Source organism: Sarcophilus harrisii, chromosome 4 (assembly GCF_902635505.1).
Source record: "Sarcophilus harrisii chromosome 4, mSarHar1.11, whole genome shotgun sequence".
In the NCBI taxonomy this organism is placed as follows: domain Eukaryota; kingdom Metazoa; phylum Chordata; class Mammalia; order Dasyuromorphia; family Dasyuridae; genus Sarcophilus; species Sarcophilus harrisii.
In genome coordinates, this window is record NC_045429.1 from 447,244,669 (window position 1) to 447,264,326 (window position 19,658).

The 19,658-nt window shown below is 41.1% G+C and overlaps 1 protein-coding gene across 2 annotated transcripts in view; it reads right to left on the reverse strand.

Annotated features, from left to right (window-relative positions):
• CLIP2 (CAP-Gly domain containing linker protein 2) overlaps positions 1-19,658 on the reverse strand; it is a 111,392-nt gene that overhangs the window by 42,077 nt on the left and 49,657 nt on the right. For both annotated transcript variants that reach the window (XM_031967934.1, XM_031967933.1), the window contains exons 4-6: positions 5,250-5,374; positions 2,100-2,313; positions 935-1,132 (exon numbers count right to left, since the gene is read on the reverse strand). In XM_031967934.1, coding sequence (XP_031823794.1) covers positions 935-1,132; positions 2,100-2,313; positions 5,250-5,374 — 537 coding nt within the window. The remainder of the gene's footprint in view (positions 1-934; positions 1,133-2,099; positions 2,314-5,249; positions 5,375-19,658) is intronic.

The window sequence follows — 19,658 nt, forward strand, 5'->3', positions numbered from 1 at the left end:
ACCTAAAGTTGGAAGCAGGGGTGTGTTGGGACCTGCTCAAATTGGCTGGTGAAAACTGATCGTTAAATTGTCAGCATGTAATTTTATATCCCAGAAACTGACAAATAGACAAATCAGAGTTTTATTTACTGTTATTGATTGCCTAGACTTGAGAAATATTAATAATGCAGATTAAACTTAGAAGTGTGTTGTATATACAAGGATTTTTTGTTTGGTTGGATTTTTGGAGAGCCAGTTGTTAAATATTTATCAGCAACTCCTGGCTGGAAGGGGCTTTAGCTCATCTATTCCAATGTTTTTATTAAATAGATGAGAAAATGGAGGTCTAGTGAGGTACTGCCACACAGTGATGGAATGGCAGAGTTGGATTCTGAACCCATGGAGTTTGAACTACAAACCCCCTCTGACAACACCACGTCTATCTGGGGACATGAATCCTCGTTTGTTTCCTATCGGATCTTTCTCATCCTATCAGGGGGCCCTATCTTGGGAACTGGGGAGCAGTGATATCTGGGAGTGGTTCAAAAGGTGATATTTCTGAAGGATTCCTGTTCTAGGACCAGAAGCTAGACAAGACATAAATATTCTCAATGACTAAAATTGGCACTTTTGAGCGTTATCCCACTGAGACCTAACAATGATGTAGTGATGCCGATGACGACCCTCAACTAGGCTGTCCCTGTGCACGGACTCCAATTAGGTTTCCCCTGTGCTCACTCCCCCAGTTAGGCCAACCTCCTGCTCAATCCCCTAGCTAGGCTGCCCCTCTGCTTACTTTCCCAACTAAGCTGCCTTTATATTCATTCCCCTAATAAAACCAACCCTGTTCCCACTCCCCAAATTGGGCCAACCCTGTGTTCACTCCTCCAACTAAGCCACTCTTGTGCTTAAAATCCCTTAGCCAGGCCAACCCGTGATCTCTGACCCCTCTTACCTGCTCATGCTGAGCCTTCAGGATGGCTATCTCCTTCTCTACCTCACAGATGTGGCTCGTAGCCTTGGCCACCTCAGCCCGCTCAAGGTCTCGCTCAGCCAGCAGTTGCTCGATGTGCTGCTGTTTCTCCTTGAGAGCCTCCTGTAGGGCTGTGGTGCCTGAGATTTTGCGGGCATAGCGGGAGGAAGTCTCTGTCAACTGCGGAAGTCCGGGAAAGATTAGGAAAGAAGGAGGGACAGAGGCATCATGAAAAGGTCATAGGATCATAGATTTCAAACCAAAAGAGACCTTGGAGAACATCCCATTCAACAGATGGGATTTTATTTTTTAAACAAATGACCAAACTGAGGTCCAAGAAGTGACAGCATCATAGAATCACAAACAAAAATGAAAGCACCTCATAGGCATCGACTCCAATTCCCTCATTTTTTGGGCAAGGCAATTGGGCTTAAGTGACTTGCCCAGGATCACAAAGTTAGGGAGTGTTAAGTATCTGAGGCTGGATTTAAATTCAGGTCCTCCTCACTTCGGGGCTGGTGTTCCAAACATTTTGCCATCTAGCTGCCCCCTATTCCCTCTTTTTAGAGATCAGAAAACTGAGTTCAGATAGGTAAGGGGACATAGCTAGTAATAATTTGAAGTCAGAAGTGACAGTGTCTGGGTTTGAGGGGCTTGCCACTCTTAGCACACTGCCTTCTGCTTAGAACCACTTTAGAACATGGGTCCTTCACGGGTTTTTCTGACATGGGCAAAGACTTTCTTCTCAGGATGATGTTTTTAAATGCAAAAAATCAAATGCATGGGATTAGCGAGGAAGCCAATCAGACTGAAATAACGATCAAAAATTAAAAACAAAAACAAAGGCAAATCATAGCTGCCAAGTTAAAAATCCTGACTTTTGAGAGAGAATGTTTATTCTAGGTCCTTCTTGGGATCATTGATCTAGATCTAGATCTAGATCTGGAAAGGATGGCAAAGGCATCTAAGCTAATCACCTCATTTGAGAGAGAAAAAAAAAACCAAAGCTTGGCAAGATTGAGCAGTTGGCCCCAAATCACCTCACTAGCAAGACTAGAACCCAAGCTTCCTTCATCTCCATAGCTTCCTGCCTCTTCTGTCCTTCCCTCATCCACCACAAGAGGCATACACTGGACTCCGCCCTTACCAGACCACTGCGGCTAGGCCGGCCCCCAACAGAAGAAGCCACAGAGCTGACTGAGCTGATGGAGGAGCTGCTGGGACTGTGGGTCAAAGCCGAGACGCCCATCGCCATCCTTTTGCTCTTCTTGGCCTTGGCTGGACTGGTGGATGGAAAGCCAATCCGGATGACTTTGTGGATGGGAGCAAAGAGGCCAAATTTGGGGGGACACTGGAAATACCTGGAGAAGGCAAGAAAGACACATGAGAACGATGGGATTAACAGCTAGGGACCAAGATATATGTCCATCCACCACCACCTTTCCCTACCTATTCTCAGAAAGAGGGAAACAATACCCGGACAGTCTCCTAAAATCAAGATCACATGGTGGCAGCAATGAGCAGCCATCCTGTAGAAAGCCTCTGCCCATCCAGACTACCAACTCTACTGTACTCCAATGGAGACGAAAATACATGCTAGAGAACTGAAATGAGTCCAACTCTGCCAGTATTTTCTGCAGTTGTGGAAAGAATCAAAGATTCATTGGATCCTCAACCTAGAGCTGGGAGGAATTTCCAAGGGCATTTAGTCCAACTCCTTTATTTTACAAGATGAGGAAACTGAGGCACATAGGGGAAAGGACTTGCCCAAGGTCACCCAGGTTATCAAGATCAAGGGATTTGAACCCAGGTTGTCTGTGATTCCTTCGCTGTACCACTTTGCCTAAAGGGCCTCTGAAATAGAAGGAGGTCAATGATTTTGAGGGGGTTGGGCATCCTCTCTAAACTATCTCCACTCTCAAAAGCATAACTAATCTTTATCCTTGTTCCCTAGGATGCCATAGAGGCAATGTTGCACCCAAGGCCCAAAGGACTGTCCTTTCCACTTACAAAGACCTCATGTTTTCTCGGCTGCCTACAAGAATAGAAGCCTGGGTTCCAGCAGTCCCAGGAAGGGATGGAGAAGGAGAATCTCTGGGTCCTAAATCTAGTCCATGGTGTTATTGGGAAGGACAGGGGAGGGAAGAGGGCTCATCACAAAGCCAAGAAGGAACATTTCCTAGTTTCCTCCTCCTGATGCGTGATGCTGCCCTGGAACAGATAGGCCCAGTGTGTTCCATCCTTAAGGTTTCTGATAAACACCTCAAGTCTCTGAAATTCACTGGCCTGCTACCTCCCCCCACCCCTCCCGCCTTCCCCGACTTCTTTTATTTTATTTTTTTCCAATTACATGTAAAGCTAGTGTTCAACATTCACTTTCTTTTCTTTATTTTTCCAAAGACATGTAAAGATAGTTTTCAACGTTCATTTTTGTAAGACTTTGTGTTAAATTTTTCTCCCTCTGTCCTTTACTTCCCCTCTCCTCAGACAGCAAGCAATCTGATACAGGTTGTACATGTATAATCCTATTAAACATATTTCCCCATTAGTCATGTTGTGAAAGAAGAATCAAAATAAAAGGGAAAAGCCGCAAGAAAGAAAAACAAACAAACAAACAAAAAGATGAAAATCATATACTCTGCTCTGCATTCAGACTCCATAATTTTTTCTCTAGTTGTGGCCAGCATTTTCCATCACGAATTTTTTGGAATTGTCTTAGATTATTGTATTGATTAGAAGAGCCAAATCTATCAAAGTTGCTCATGACACAATGTTGCTGTGACTGGGTACAATGTTGCCTTGGTTCTGCAGACTTCACTCAGCATCAGTTCATGCAAGTCTTTCCAGGCTTTTCTGAAATCTGCCTGCTCATTGTTTCTTACTGCATATAGTATTTCATTATATTCATATACCACAACTTGTTTTTTCTCCAACCTTGGCTCTTGTTCCCCCACCCCTCCCTTCTCTTTCTCAATTAAAGGTCCATTTGGGCCCCAGCCCTTCCTTGTGGCCTTCTGTAATGACTCCAGGCTCCAGGAATCTCTCTTAAATACTTCCAGGATTTAATGTGTTCACGTAACACAATCTGAACTGAAGAAGACACATATCTGGTCCTTGCTTTTGGGATTAATCCGATTCTGGCTTACCTCAAGGGGACAGAACTAGAAATATCGGATAACAGTTTCAAAAAAATCAATTAAAGATAGATGTCAGAATGGGGCCCTCTCCTTGAAAGTCTTAAAAAAGGAATTGGATGTTGACGTGGTGGGCGTATAAGAGTGAGAAATCCCTATGGCTTCAGGTTGAATTAAATGGCAAATGAGAATCCTTCCCATTCTGCAATTCTGTGATCTCCTAGCATTCATTTGGGGGAATCTCGTCTGGTTAGTGATCTCCTCTAAGGCAGAGCTTGAATCTATTCTTCCTTTTCTATTTCTTCCTTTCTTAGGGACATGGAAAAGGAAGAATAGATTCAAGCTCTGCCTATGTCCCTACAGGGTTTAACATCCAGCTAGGCACTTAGGGGGTTCTGATTCAAAATTAATCAATGGATTCTCCTAATATTGAGTCACCAAGTCACAGAATTAGAGTTATTTTAAGAATCTATTAATTGAATATAATAGTATTCTACTCATTAACTTTCTACTTTCTCTCCCTCTTTTTCTTAAAAAACAAAGTTTGGCTGATGTTGCTTGTTTTTATGTCCCAGTCATTTCTAGAACCTTCCTGAGTAGAACCAAGATATCACTGTACCCAGTAACAGCAACATGGTGGGATGACCAATGATGATAGATTTAGCTCTTCTCAGCAAATGCAATGATCCAAGATAATTCCAAGGGATTTATAATGGAAAATGCCATCCACATCCAGAGAAAGAATGGGTAGAAGCACAATTTTCACTTTTTTTTCCAAGTTTTTTTTCCCCTTTGCTCTGTTCTTTCACAACATGACCAATATGGAAATATACTTTATATGAATGCACATATCAAACATCCCAAATGGCTCACTATTTATAGAGGGAGGATGAGAGGGAGATCATTTAAAATTCAAAATTTTATTAAAAATGAATGCCAAAAATTGTCTTTCTGCATAAATGAAAAAAATTTTTTTTTTTAAAAAGAACCTTTTTCTTTGTAGGTTCTCTATTCTGCTAATCTGCCATCCCCTCAGGATGATTTGCAAGCCTTCTGAAAACAGACCTGCTGTCTCCTCCTCCCGGGCTATTTCCTTCTTCCTTCCCTCTCCATCTAGAGTAGCAGGGAAGGAGTGTTAGTTTCCCATTGGCAGTCAAATGTACCTGGTACCTGCCACGGCCCCATCGTTCTTCCCAAGGGGCTCATCCAGCTCCACGCCACACCACTCCCCCTTGGCGAAGTCTGTCTCCCCAACGTAGCGCACCACGCCTGTCTTCGTCCCGCCAACCTGCGAGCAGACCAAAGGCACAGGGGCTGTTAGATGCTGAGGTCTGTGCCTCAAGGGAGGTGACTAAGACACATCAAGAATGGCTACCACTGAGCTCACTTTGAATGCTTCCCACCGTTTCCCATCCATTCTTCAGAGTGGAATGGACTGCTGAGTAGCAACAAATCCCCTTTTAGAAACAAAGATTGTGTGCCCAATTTGATTCAATTCAATACGCATTTTTATAGTCCCTACTATGTGCTAGGCTCTGGCCAAGGAGCTAGGAAAGGGGAATAGACAATAATGACATAATATCTGCCCTCAATTTACATTCCATTGGGGGAATCAACACAATATTAAAGCCTTAGAGTTAGATCTTAAGACTTTAGAGAATAACCAGTCCAATCCCTACATTTCACAGATAAGGAAACTGAGACTAAACTTTTTGTAGTTAGCAAGTATCAGACCTTGCCCAAGGGGGTAAATCTCAGAGGCGAGATCTGAACCCAGGTCCTGCGATTCTTAAGCCATCATGCTTTCCACCTGTATGGCATATGCATGTCTCTTATGTATATATATAAGAAAACATAAACTACATGACAAGTAAATACAAAGCACAGAGGAAGTGGGGAGAGAATGGGGCATGAAAACGCTAAGACCTGAAACTATAAAGAAAGGTCTCGTCCAGCAGCAAGAAATACAAAGAAAAATTTCTTTTAAAATAACCGTAGATAATATAAAATATTTGGGAGTTTACCTGCCAAGACAAAGTCAGGAACTGCATGAACATAATTACAACACACTTTCCACACAAAGTCAGATCTAATCAATTGGAAGAATACCACGTGCTCATGGGTAGCCAGAGCTAATATAATAAAAATGACAATTCTACCTAAAAGTAATCTACTTATATATAATATATATTATCATATATCTACTTATAACAATAAGACTCCCAAGAAATTATTTTACAGAGCTAGAAAAAATAATAACAAAGTTCATCTGGAAGAACAAAAGGTCAAGAATTTTAAGAGAATTAATGAAAAAATACAAATGAAGGTGGCCTAGCTGTACCAGACTTAAAACTGTATTATAAAGCAGCGGTCATCAAAACCATTTGGTACTGGCTAAGAAATAAAATAGTCAATCAGTAGAATAGATCAGTGTCACAAGACACAATAGTCAACGACTATAGTAATCTAATGTCTGATAAATCCAAAGACCCCAGCTCTGGGATAAGAACAAAAATTACTGGAAAAACTGGAAATTAGTATGGCAGAAATTAGGCACTGACCCATACCTAACACTGTACCAAGATAAATTCTAAATAGATTCATGATTTAGAATAAAGTGTGATAACTAAAAGCAAATTAGAAGAACAAAGGAGAGTCTGCTTCTCAGATCTGTGGAAAAGGAAGCAATTTGTGACCAAAGAAGAATTAGAGTACATTATGGAATGCAAAATGGATAATTTTGAGTATATTAAGTTTAAAAGGTTTTGTACAAACAAAATCAATACAGACAAGATTAGAAAGGAAGCAGTAAACCAGAAAAGAAATTACTTCCAAAGGTTCTGATAAAGACCTCATGTCTAAAATATAGAGAGAATTAATTCAAATTTATAAGAATACAAACCATTCTCCAATTGATAAATGGTCAAAGGATATGAACAGACAATTTTTAGATGAAGAAATTGAAACCAATTTTCTACTCCTGAAAAAATGCTCTAAATCACTATTGATCAGAGAAATGCAAATTAAGACAACATCAACATACCTCTCAGATTGGCTGAGATGACAGGAAAAGATAATGATGAATATTGGAAGGGATGTGGGAAAACTAGGACACTAACACATTATTGGTGGGCTTGTGAACTGATCCAACCATTCTGGAGAGCAATATGGAACTATGCTCAAACTGTGCATACCCTTTGATCCAGCAGTGTTTCTATGGGGTGGGCTTATATCCCAAAGAAATATTAAAGGAGTGAAAAAGGTACACTGTGCAAAAATGTTTGTGGCAGCCCTTTTATGGTGGCAAAAAATAGAAACTGAGTGGATGGAGAATGGCTGAATAAGTTGTGATATATAAATATTATGGAATATTATTGTACTATAAGAAACGATCAACAGGAGGATTTCAGAGAGGCCTGGAGAGACTTATGTGAACTGATGCTGAGTGAAGTGACAAACCCAAGAGAACATTGTACACAGCAACAACAAGGTTATTCAATGGTCGATTCTGATGGATGTGGCTCTTTTCAACGGTGAGGTGATTCAGGCCAATTCCAATAGACTTGTGATGGAGAAAGCCATTTGCACCCAGAGAGGACTGTGGGGACTGAGTATGGATCACACAACATGGTATTTTCACTTTTTTGTTATTGTCATTTGCTTGCATTTTGTTTTCTTTCTCATTTTTTCCTTTTTGATCTGATTTTTCTTGTGTAGCATGACAATTGTGGAAATATGTACAGAAGAATTGCACATGTTTAATATATTAGATTACTTGCCATCTACAGGAGGGGTTGGAGGAAAGGGAAGGAGAAAAAAATTGAAATACAAGGTTTTGCAAGGGTGAATATTGAAAACTATGCAAATGTTTTGAAAATAAAAAGCTTTATTAAAAAAAGACAAGCTCTCACGTAGAAGATAACACACCCGAGTCAAACCTTGAATTCCAGGAGACAGAAGGCAGGACAGAGAAGTCCTCAGGCATGGGGACTCGAGCTTTGCAAAGGCGCAGAAGGAGGAAATGGATTCTTGTCAATGGATTCTCAAAGAACCACAGGACTGAAACTAGAAGAGGCTCAGAGTTTGTTTTGTAGATAAGGAAGCTGAGACTCAAGGATGTGAAGTCATTAGCCCAAGGCCACATAGGTAGTAAATGTTGGAGGTGGGATTTGAACCTGGTACTGGATGGATAGACTATTTTCTGAGGTCTCTTCTAACTGTGGCCCAATGATTGTATGGCTCTCTTTAGAGATCACTGTTTTCCCACGTAGGCACATTTTTCCTATTAGGGCACCATAGGAGTAGGGTTGAGAGAAAGTAGGGAGACAGGAGTAGATTGCTCTAAGTGAAGACCAAGAACCATGGCCCAACTCTCTGTGGGACTGATCATAACAAAATCATGAGGTTGGTGAAGTTCATCTCTGCTACACACTGGGTTAGATATCCTGGATTCCCATCATGGCTCTCCCACTTACTGCCTATAATTTTGAATAACTCACTTCCTCTCATTGGGCCTCAATTTCCTCATCTGTAAAATGGAGGTGCAGAATAGATGAGTTCTAAGATCTCTTCCAACTCTAAATTCTGAATTTATATATGTGATCTTATGACCTTGTGGTATCTGCCAAACCCCCCCTGTTTCCAAGTGACCCGATGTCTTGAGGAAAGCCCACTTCTGTCACCCCAGTTTTGAAAGGCAAGCTTCGACAACACTAGAGTCAGTTCTAAGTGTCTGCAGCATGTCATGGACTTCTCCAACTATGGCACTGTATCTGCACCCCCTGACTTCCAAAGACTGTCTCCCTTAAATATATCTCCCTAGTTCTTAGCATATTGCCTACCTAGCACATAGTCAGCATTTAATAAATGCTTGTTTTAGCTAACAGGAACTCACAAATTAGTGAGAATTGGTTTCAGGTGTTTCCTTTCTCCAGCTTTAAGAGGATCCCAAGAAAATGGTAATGCTTCACCCAGAATAATGAGGTCAGAGCCCTTCCTCCCATCCTTCTCCGCCTCTTACTCTCCTCCTACATTAGTCTTATCACTAGAGCAAGGGAAGCCGGATGCCAGAGATCTTAATCCCCACTCCCTGGCTCACTGCTTTCCCCCATGTGCCCATCAGCAATTTCTGCAGACTGGCTGGGACTGGGCACATCAGGTGGCAGCACCAGGGGCCAGGCCTGTAGATGCCCTCTCTGCTGCCTTCTCTCTCCTGACTCATTGGATTCTTTCCAACTGCCCTTCCCATGACACTCTCGTCTCTTCTCTAACGAAAAGTTCCCATCACCTTCCAAGTTACCAGGGTATCATACTAGTCCAGATGAGAGTTACTGAGCTCTGTTCTTTCTTTTTTGGCAAGACAAAAATACCAAGATCGAACATCAAGAGTAAACCATTCCATATTAATACCCTTTGACCCAGAAGCCCGAGGTTAGGCACATACTCCCAGGTTAAATGACGGAAAGAAAGGCCCCATATACATCCAAAATACTCATAGCATCACTTTTTTTGGTGTGGTAGCCAAAAACCGAGAACAAAGTAGATGACCATCAACCACCGAATGGCTAAACAAATTATGGAATATGAACAGAAGGGAAGCAACAATGACTATGAAGAATACAGAATCTTGAGGAAACGAATGCAGAGGGAAGTAAGTAAAAATAGAAAAACAACATGCACAATGACTACAATAATATAAATCAAAAGACAAAGATCAATCAACAAATATTAAGCACCTACTGTGTACCAGACATTATGCAAAATAATACTTCCTCTTCTCAAGAAGCTTATAAATTAATAGATATTGCAAACTAGATAATTATATACTAAATAATAAAACTAAATATTGGATGACCATAATGACCAAGCTTGGTCCTGAAGAAGAAATGAGTAAGTCTATCTAGTATGTGCAATATCCCTCACCCATAGTGCTCTTTGCAGATGTGGAGCACTATGGGTGAGGGATATTGCACATATTATCAGTGACATGTTGATGAATTTTACTGAATCATTTCTTTCTTTTTCTTTTTTTAATTCCCTGTTAAAAGAAATGGCGTATAGGAAGAGGGAGGGATATATTTGGGAATGCATGCAATGTGTAAACAAAAGAGCAGTAAAAAATTAAAAAAAGAATAAGTTGAACTCATTGTTTTCTGCCTCAGCATCCTGGCTTCGATAATTGACTTCTGGGAAGCAAGAGAGTAGGAAAGGAGTAGAACTGAAAGATTACAAGATTAGTAGTAAACTTTCTTTACTCCATCTTCTTTCAGATCCTAGTTTAAGAAAGGGACTCTTTCACAACTGTGTTTCCATTCTCTTCCAGGGAAGAGAAAATTATACAGACAGCCCAGTAAGGTAAGAGCGGGCTGGTCAAAACGCCTGGAAACCAGTGGGTGGCTGGTACTTACTTGCAAGACCAGGTTAACATCTGCAAAGGACTTCAAAAGCCCTTTAAAAGAGATGGCTTCATCCTTTGTATTCGTATTTCCAGTTCCTGGCACACAGCAGACCCTTCTTTTTGAATGACTGATTGATAGGGGAATTAAAAAGTCTCATGAGGGGTAAGGAGGGGGCCTATGGATACAGAAGGTGGCATATGCTGTCATGTAGTCACTTTGCCTGTTGCTTTTGCTTTCTTTCTTCCTTTCCTCCCCTCCCTTCTCCTTTTTCCATCCTTCCTTCTTTCCCTGCTTCCTTCCTTCCTCTTGGTCTCTATTTCTCTGTGTATGTCTGTGTCTCCATCTGTCTTTGTCACACACACACACACACACACACACACACACACACACACGGAAATCCAGTTGTTGTGAAGAGTGAGGAAGGAAAAGGAAGGGGAAATGACCATGACAGAAAAATGAAAGTATCAATAATACTTTGTACAAATCACAGATGGCCTTCAAAGCTCAGGCTCCTCGGCCTCCACGCAGTCCTTCCTGACCAGTCCCACTCCAACGGCTTTCTCCCTCCTGAGATTCTGAACGCCACACTTCCTCTCAGTCCTGTTCTCAGGACCCATACGGATTGGCCAGGGACTATAGATCACTACTGTCTTTGCCTTGGTGTTAATGGGCCCTCTCACTTCCAAGCTGGACCGTGAGCTCCCTCGTTGGGAGGTGCAATCTCTGAGCCGATTGGCAAAGCCCAGCACTGGGATCAGATGTGCCCAGCACCCACGCAGGAACATTTCCTTCTGTGATTCTGATTAGTGGGCTACTATCTCCTATGTTATTTATAATTGGCTTGTTATGGCACTAAACATTATTTACAAAAATCTGGTGCCGAGGGGAATTTGGGCAAGTGAACTAGAAACGATTCCACAGGCATATTCTGTCCTAATAAAACTAATCTCTCTCACTGAGGCAAATGATAAAGGCAAGAACACTATGGAGAGCACTGTCACTATGGGAGAGAATCCAAGGTCCAGGAAATAATGGCGTTTGCCAGCTTAGACTCCGAAAAAATCAGTCAACCAAAAGATGGTTAAACTATAACTAGGAATTACCCTAAATGCCCACAGACACGGTTCCAAGTCAGGGAAACAGAGGAATCAAACAAGCCATAGAATTGACAAAGAAGACATAAGTAAACTAACAAAATTCACTGACATTTAACCTTGTGTAACATTGACCTTTCATTCTTGGCTTCACGTAATGTAATCGATAATTAACATTTTACCATAAAAAACTTACTCAAATATTAAATGTCAAGTGTAGTAACATATAAAGGTCTATAAGTCAGACATATGTGACCTAAATAGTATAAAAATAAAGCCTGAAGGAGCCTGGGAGAAGTGGGAGCATCACTTCCACCAGTTTCTCACTCAAACTACCCCACGACTCCTTTCTTCTTTGATGCCGACCCTATTCCTCCTGCTCAGCCCCTGGACCCCCTGCAGAGGCTGGACCCCTGCACTCCTTGTTGGCAGGGCAGGGGCTCGGTATTCCTTAGCACAGGAGGGAGCCCAAGGAGAGAGCTTACTAGGCTTAACCTGTAATCCATTTTTCTGAACAAAAGACCTGATGGATCTCACTACCGGGCTGGAAAACCAACCCACATTTCTATGGAGTTTAGCCATGGAAAGGCAGTGTGGTCTGTTGTTGAGCAGCTAGGTGGCACAATGAATAGTGTGCCCAGTCTAGAGCCAAGAAGACCCAAGTTCAAATCTGACCTCAGACATTTACTAGGTGTGACCCTGGGAAAATCATGTGACCCCATTTGTCTCGGTTTTCTCATCTGCAAAATGAGCTGGAGAAGGAAATGGCAATTACTCTAGTGTCTTCGTCAAGAAAACTCCAAATGAAATCACTAACATGGCTAAAGAACAACAAATATTGGATAGAAGACCAATCTTGGAGTTAACAGAAACCTGGGTTCTAATTCTGCCTTCAATGCCTACTGGGACAGTCATTTCACTTCTCAGTGGCCCTGAATACTGAGTTATAGAGAGCTCTGCAAGGATGGAAGGAGTTTCCCCAATGGGAACTCCTGACATAAGATGACATCACACAGATCTGGATTCAAAAAGCAAATGAAATAACCATTACCTTGGATATATTTCGGAAGGTAATGCATTGGTAGAAAACACCTTCAAAATCACTTGGTGTAAGCCCCTGTTTTTACAGAAAAGGAAACTGAGGTCCAAAAAGAGGGATTCAATGAGTCAAAGACACACAAGTTAGCCAATGTTGGAATCCAATTCTTGTCACAGCACTTAGTACTTAATAGGTGCTTAATAAATGTTCCCTGATTGAATCAAGTCAGAATCCACATCTCTAAGGTCTTTTCCCATTCTAGATCTAGGATTCTATGATCTTATTTGGTGATTAAAAACAAATCCATTTCAACTCCAAATCCATTTTGACCAAAGCCTATTAAGTACCTAGTGTCTATAAAGCACCAGTCAATACATATCTGTTGATCATGGAATTACAGTTCCAGAGTTATAAGACCTTAAAAGTCAATGAGTCAATTAGCAAGCATTTATTAGGCACCTACTGTTTCCCCAAACTGTGCTAAGTGCTAAGGATACAAGATGGAATCAAAACATTCCCTGTCCTCAGACATGGGAAACAATATGCCTACAGAGAAAAGAACACTGACCCTAGAATTGGAGGTACTGGATTCAAATCCTGACTCAGCCACCTAATCATTATGAACAAAAATACCAAGATCGAACATCAAGAGTAAACCATTCCATATTAATACCCTTTGACCCAGAAGCCCGAGGTTAGGCACATACTCCCAGGTTAAATGACGGAAAGAAAGGCCCCATATACATCCAAAATACTCATAGCATCACTTTCCTGGACCCCAGTTTCCTTCTCTGTAAAATGAGGGGGTGCAACTAGATACCTCCAAGCTCTCTTTCCATATTAGTATCTAATATTCTAAGACCTTATATCCATATCTGGACACACAGAAAGTAGATGATAGAGTACAGCCCCATCAGTCAGTTAGTGGTTAAACCTGGGGAGAGCCCAGGCCTCCTGACTCCCAGTCAGAGCTTCCCACTGTACCACACTGCCTTGCCTGTGATGTCTGGCCACACCAGGAAAGCATCCACACAGTTTACCCAAGATGAAGGATTTGCTTTTCCCACTGGAATGAAATATTCATCACATTCACCCGACCGACCATAACGGGAAGAAAAAATATGATCCGTCCTTCAAGAGAGAAGAAACTGATTATGGCTGGGAGGAAAGGAGGGAGACGACAGAAGGGTTTTTGGGGGAAAATGTACACTATTCTATTCAAAGAGCTGGCACAGTCGCCCTAAACCTTCCACTCTAGTAAAAAAACCCACATCCCGGCCCACAGAATTGGTTCAGATGCCCATTCCTCCTGCTCAGAGTCAGATCGGATGCTTGATACAGTAACGGGCCCAGGTATCATCTCTGCCAGCCACTGTGGAGCTGGAATGAGAGGAGGACGGCTTCTTAACAGGCTCCTAAATCTTCCCAGGAGAGGATGGACTCGGGACCCAGACAGAGACATAGCCTTTCTGGACATACGCAATGCAGGCATCTGTTTCTAGATCATATACCTGTTACAAAGGTTTTTTTTTCTTTTTTTTTTTCTCTCAAGGGGGAGGGAAGGAGGAAAGAAAATAATTTTTTCACTTAATATAGCAAAATTTTTATTTTTTTTAAGAGGGATTCAATCCTTCTGGCTCAAGGTTTTCATCTACATCCCTGAGATTCACATTAGACCTGGTTCTTTCATCTGGAGACTTCTCAAAGGCTCCTGGGAGCACCCAGAACCCTGTCATTAATAACATCATCAGGAGCTAGGCCAGGGAACCAGGAAGAAGGGAGGTTAGGAGATGTGGCAGCATTTCCAAGGAACAGAGGCATGGCAAGGAAAAGCCTTTGTCTCAAAGAGCATGCCCAGGGAATTCAATTTTCCCCCTTGATCTGGGGCCAAAAGTTAGTATACAAGGCCCAAATTCTAATTCAGGAAAAAAGGAAAGCTGGGGGTGGTGGTGGTGGTGGTGATGGGGAACACCAAGGTTAGAAACACTCTTCCCAAAGGCCAGGCCTGACCTAGTCATCCCCAGCCATAGGTAGCTTCACCACGAGGGTCTTATCGGCTCCTTCTCTCTTCTCTCTCCACATCCCCTCATTCAAGCTCCTCTTTGTGTTTTGTTTTCCCAAGTAAGCTCCTTAAGGCTCCCTATTGTTTTTATTGTACCGTATTCCCTACACAGCACAGTGCCTGACACAGAGAAAGTACTTCTTTAAATACTTATTTTATCCATCCATCATCTATCTATCTATCCATCAGCTATCCACCCATCCATCCATCCATTATCCATCCGTCCATCTGTCTGTCCATCCAGCCGTCCATCCATCCATCTGTCTGTCTGTCCATCTAATTATCCACCTTTCTGTCCATTTCTCCATTCTTCTATCTATTCATCTTTCCATCCATCCATTTTCTCAAACTTCTGTCTTTCCATTCATCCATCCATCCATCTATCCATTCTTTTATCTATCTATCTACTCATCTGTCTCTTCATCTATTTATTCATCCAATCTATCAAGCAGAAAATCAAATCAGGGCATTAATGCCAAAAAAGTACTTAGAGTAATTATGGGATAATGAAAGAAGTCCTTGTAAATCTTAGGGCCCTGTGCAAATTCACATACCTACTACAAAGCAAAGCTGTAAGTGGGCCCCATCCAGGACACTGGACAGGGAAATCCTGGAGTGAATAGTAATAATAACAATAATAATAATAAATAACATTAATATATTGCTTACAATATGCTAGGTACCATCCTTTATTATTTCATCTGAGCCTTACACAGCTGTGGCAGGCAGGTGCTGTTATCCCTTTTTTTCAGATAAAGAAACTGAGGCAAACAGAAGTAAAAGGACTTGTTCAAGTGTACAAGGCCAGATTTGAACTTAGATATTCCTCACCGGGGGCTCAGTGCTCTATCCCCTGAGCCACCTAGCCCAAGCTCAGTCTAACTCACTTTATCTGAGGTCCTTTCTGAGCCTCAGCTTCTTCATCTATACAAAAAGGGTTCATAGGATCATCACCTTCAAGCTGGAGGAAGCCTTGGAGGTTATTCAGACCAAGCCTTTCATTTTACACAGAAGGAAACAGAGGAAATGAATGATTTGCCCACTTTCCACTCTTTCCATGCACCCAGAGGGGTTTACAGAAGTTTACTGGACTTGGAATCAAGAAGACCCGAGGTCAAACCAACCACGGACACTTGCTGTGTGACTCCAGGCAAGTCACTTAGCTTCTGTCTGCCTCAGTTTCCTCATCTGTCAAATGAGGACAATAATGACACCTATGAAAATAAGTCCCAGGACTGTTGGGAAGTTCAAATGAAAGAATGCACTCTACAAATCTTCAAGCGTTATTCAAATTGGCGGGCCAATTTCCTCAGACTTTCTCTGGGTTTAGGACTTTATCTTGGATCTTCACAAAGTACAGGATTTCAGGGGCTGAGATTGTGGGTCACAAGTTAAGAAGGGGAAGGAGAGGATGCAGAAATCGTATACTTTCCTTGGGTGATGATAATAGCAACCTTAGTGCTTGTGGGTGTGTTGATTTAAAATTAATTAATTATTGATTAATTGCAGGTACCTTCCTCTGGGTCTGACTCATTGCCTTTTGGGGGAATTCAATCATAGGACCATAGATTTAGAATGAGGAGGAATCACAGAGCCCATTTATTTTACATGTAGGGAAACTGAGGCAGACAGAGACTAACTTGTTCAATATCATACAAGGTATGTGGCAGAGGAGGATCATAGCACCATAAGAGAAGGGGGAAAAAAACAAAGGAAAGGGAGAGTTCAGCTTCAATGACCCCTTGTCTAAACCCCAGAATCAGGAGAGTCCATCAAAGAGTCCCTTTGAAGACTACAGGGTGGAGGAAGAAGGAAAGCAGGCTTCCTTCCTGGGTGGTTAGCCCCTATCTGCTGCCACCCTGGCAATCTTGGGCCTTCCTCCACCCCTCCTGCCCGACCCCAAATTGTAGCCTTGAATCCAGTCATCAGAGATAAACGCTCATCCTGGCGGATCAGCCAGCCAGCCCCCTCCTGCTCCTCCCGTCATAGCAGGCTGCCTCTTCCTGAGGTGTGTGTGTGGGGAAGGGGTTTCCACCCGAGCTTCTTCCCATCCCTGAACAACTGCCTGGGCTGGGAGGGGGGAAAACCTGGCAGGGAACAGCTTTCTGTCTGTTTCAAACACCCCCCTCTCCTCCTCTGCCCCCTTCCCCGTTCCCTAGGCTTGTCCATCATCCAGTCACTTCCAAAGCAGCCTGGGAGAGTCAAGGGAATAATGGCCCCACAGGTAGGAGACCCCAGAATTGAAATCCCACCCACAGCATTTATTAGCTGACTCTGTGCAGGCAATTTTGACCTTTCTGAGCTTCAATTTTCCCCATCCGTAAAATGGAAGAAATGGTACCTTCACCCTATAGAACTCATAGAATTGTGAAGATCAGATGGGATCATGGGATTACAGCTGGAAAAGCCTTAAGAAATCATGTGTTCCAATGCCCTCATCCTACAGTGGTGGAAACCGAGGCCCATACAGGAGATCTCTCAAGGTTACATAGATCATAAGGAGCAGAATGGGCTTTGAGCCCGAGAAAATAAATGGAAAATATAAAACGCTTTTTAAACTTTAAGGTGCTATATAAATAGCATTATTATAATATTAAATAGATATTATTATATCAAATATGTTAATTATATCATAATTAATTTATATTATAATATAAATACATTAGTATATTAATTATATTATAATATAAATATATTATTATATCAAATATATTAAACAGTATTATTATATATTAAAATATTAATGTTATATCAGGAATAGTTATACAATTATGTAATATAATCTATATAATATAATCATATTTGTGTTAATTAGTAATAAAACATAATTATATAATTAATTGATTATAACACGATGTATACATCTATTGTATTGTATTGTATTATTCCCTAATGTAACAATATAATTGTAGCAATACATTAATATAAATTTAACTAATTAAGACATTGCTATATGAAATATTTTAAAGTATTTGAATATTTTATTGATAAATGTGGAATTAATATTAAATGAAATTATTAATTATTGTTAAACTATTTGTATTAATATTATTTTAAATTACATTATAAAATATATTATAATGAAAACAGCAATTAAATGTTGACAATAGCCAATTATATTATGCTTAATATATACCATAATAATTTACATGATAAATATAAGAACTGTTATTATCTCGCCTCAGGGTTAAGAAGCCCTGGATTCAAGTTTTGCCTGTCGCATATTGGCTATAATCCTGATCAAATCAGGAAATTCAGCTTCTTCAGCTACTCAATGAGGGGAGCTGGACTGAATGATCTCCAAAGTCTCTCCCCTTTTGAAATCTTTGATTCGGTTTCCTCATTGTACAGAGGAGGAAACTGAGGCCCACAGAGGAAAAATGAATATATTCTGAAATTCCCTGCTCAGTATTCTTGTCACCTTTGAGAAGATAAAAAGGAGGTGGGTAGGGATAGGAAATTGGAAATAGGAATAGGAAATTGGACATCGAAATAAGAAATTGGAAATCAAAATAAGAAAGCAGGTATCTAGAAGGAGTTGGAAAAAATATAATCTGAGTCATGGCTTGCCACAGTGAATAGGTAGAAAAGTTAGGAAGGGCAAGAAAGAGGGAAAAAAAGGAAAAAAAGAGGAAAAGAGGGAAAAAGAAAGAGAAAAGGAAGAGAAAGAGAAAGAAAATAGGGGAAAGAGAAAGTCAGGGAGAAAAGGAGAAAAAGAAAGTCAGAAAAGAGAAGAGAGAAAAAAGAAAGGAGACAGGAAAAAAGAAAGTCAGAAAACAGGAGAAAAAGAAATATGGAAGGAGAGAGAAGAATGGAAAGGAAAGGGAAAGTCAGAAAATAGGAGAAAAAAGAAAATAAGAAAGAAGTGAGAAAGAAAAGGAAAGAAAAAGTAAGAAAAGAAAGAGAAAGTTAGAAAAGGAAGGAAAAAGAAAGTAAGAAAGGAGAGAAAGTTAGAAAGAAAAGGAAAGAAAAAGAAAACTGGAGAAAAAGAAATGAAAAGAAAAGTTAGAAATAAAAGAGAAAGTAAGAAAAGATAAGAAAAAGAAAGTAAGAAAGAAAAAGAAAGTAAGAAAGGAGAGAAAGAGAAAGTTAGAAAACAGGAGAAAAAGAAAGGAAAAGTTAGAAGGAAAAGGAAAGAAAAAGAAAGTAAGAAAGGAAAGTTAGAAAGAAAAAGAAAGGAGAGAAAGAGAAAGTTAAAAAGAAAAGGAAAGAAAAAGCAAACAGGAGAAAAGAAAGGAAAAGGAAAGTTAGAAAGAAAAGAGAAAGAAAGAAAAGAAAAAGAAAGTAAGAAAGGAAAGAAAGAAAGTTAGAAAGAAAAGGAAAGAAAGAAAGTAAGAAAGGAAAGAAAGTTAGAAAGAAAAGAAAGTGGGAAAACAGGAGAAAAAGAAAATCAGAAAATAGGAGAGAGGAAAAGAAAGTCATATAATAAGGAAGGGGAAATAGTGGCTTGTTGTGGACACAGAGTCAGAATTTGAACCTGGGTCTTATTATTCCAAGTAGAGCCTCCTCTTCTGCACCTTCTCCCACTTCTCAGGGTTTCTTCTTGAAACTTACATGCAGATGAAAGAAATATTTAGCACAAGGGGAAAAAAAAAGAGCCGACTGGGTTCAAATCCTGGCTCTGGTTTTTAAAACTTGTATGACCTTAGAAAAGCTAGTTTAACTACTGTAAGCCTCCATTTCCTGCTCTGTAAGCGAGGGGTGGGGAGTTGGGGCGGCACCTGTGGAGGCTGGCAGGCTGGGGAGGCTGGCAGGCCTTTGGCAGCTGCTCCCTGGGGAAGGAGGAGGGCCACCGCTCTGGGGGAAATGGCTCATTCATCCCCCAGCCCCGCCGCCCGCCCGTCCCTCCCTGGATCTGGAGTATTTCAGAAGCAGTTTAAAGTTTCCTGCTGTTTAGTCTGGCCCTCGTTTACAGCCGGGGAAACTGCCTCCTGAGCCAAGGACTTCTCATTGCAGGGCCCGCGGGCACCAGCTGTCTG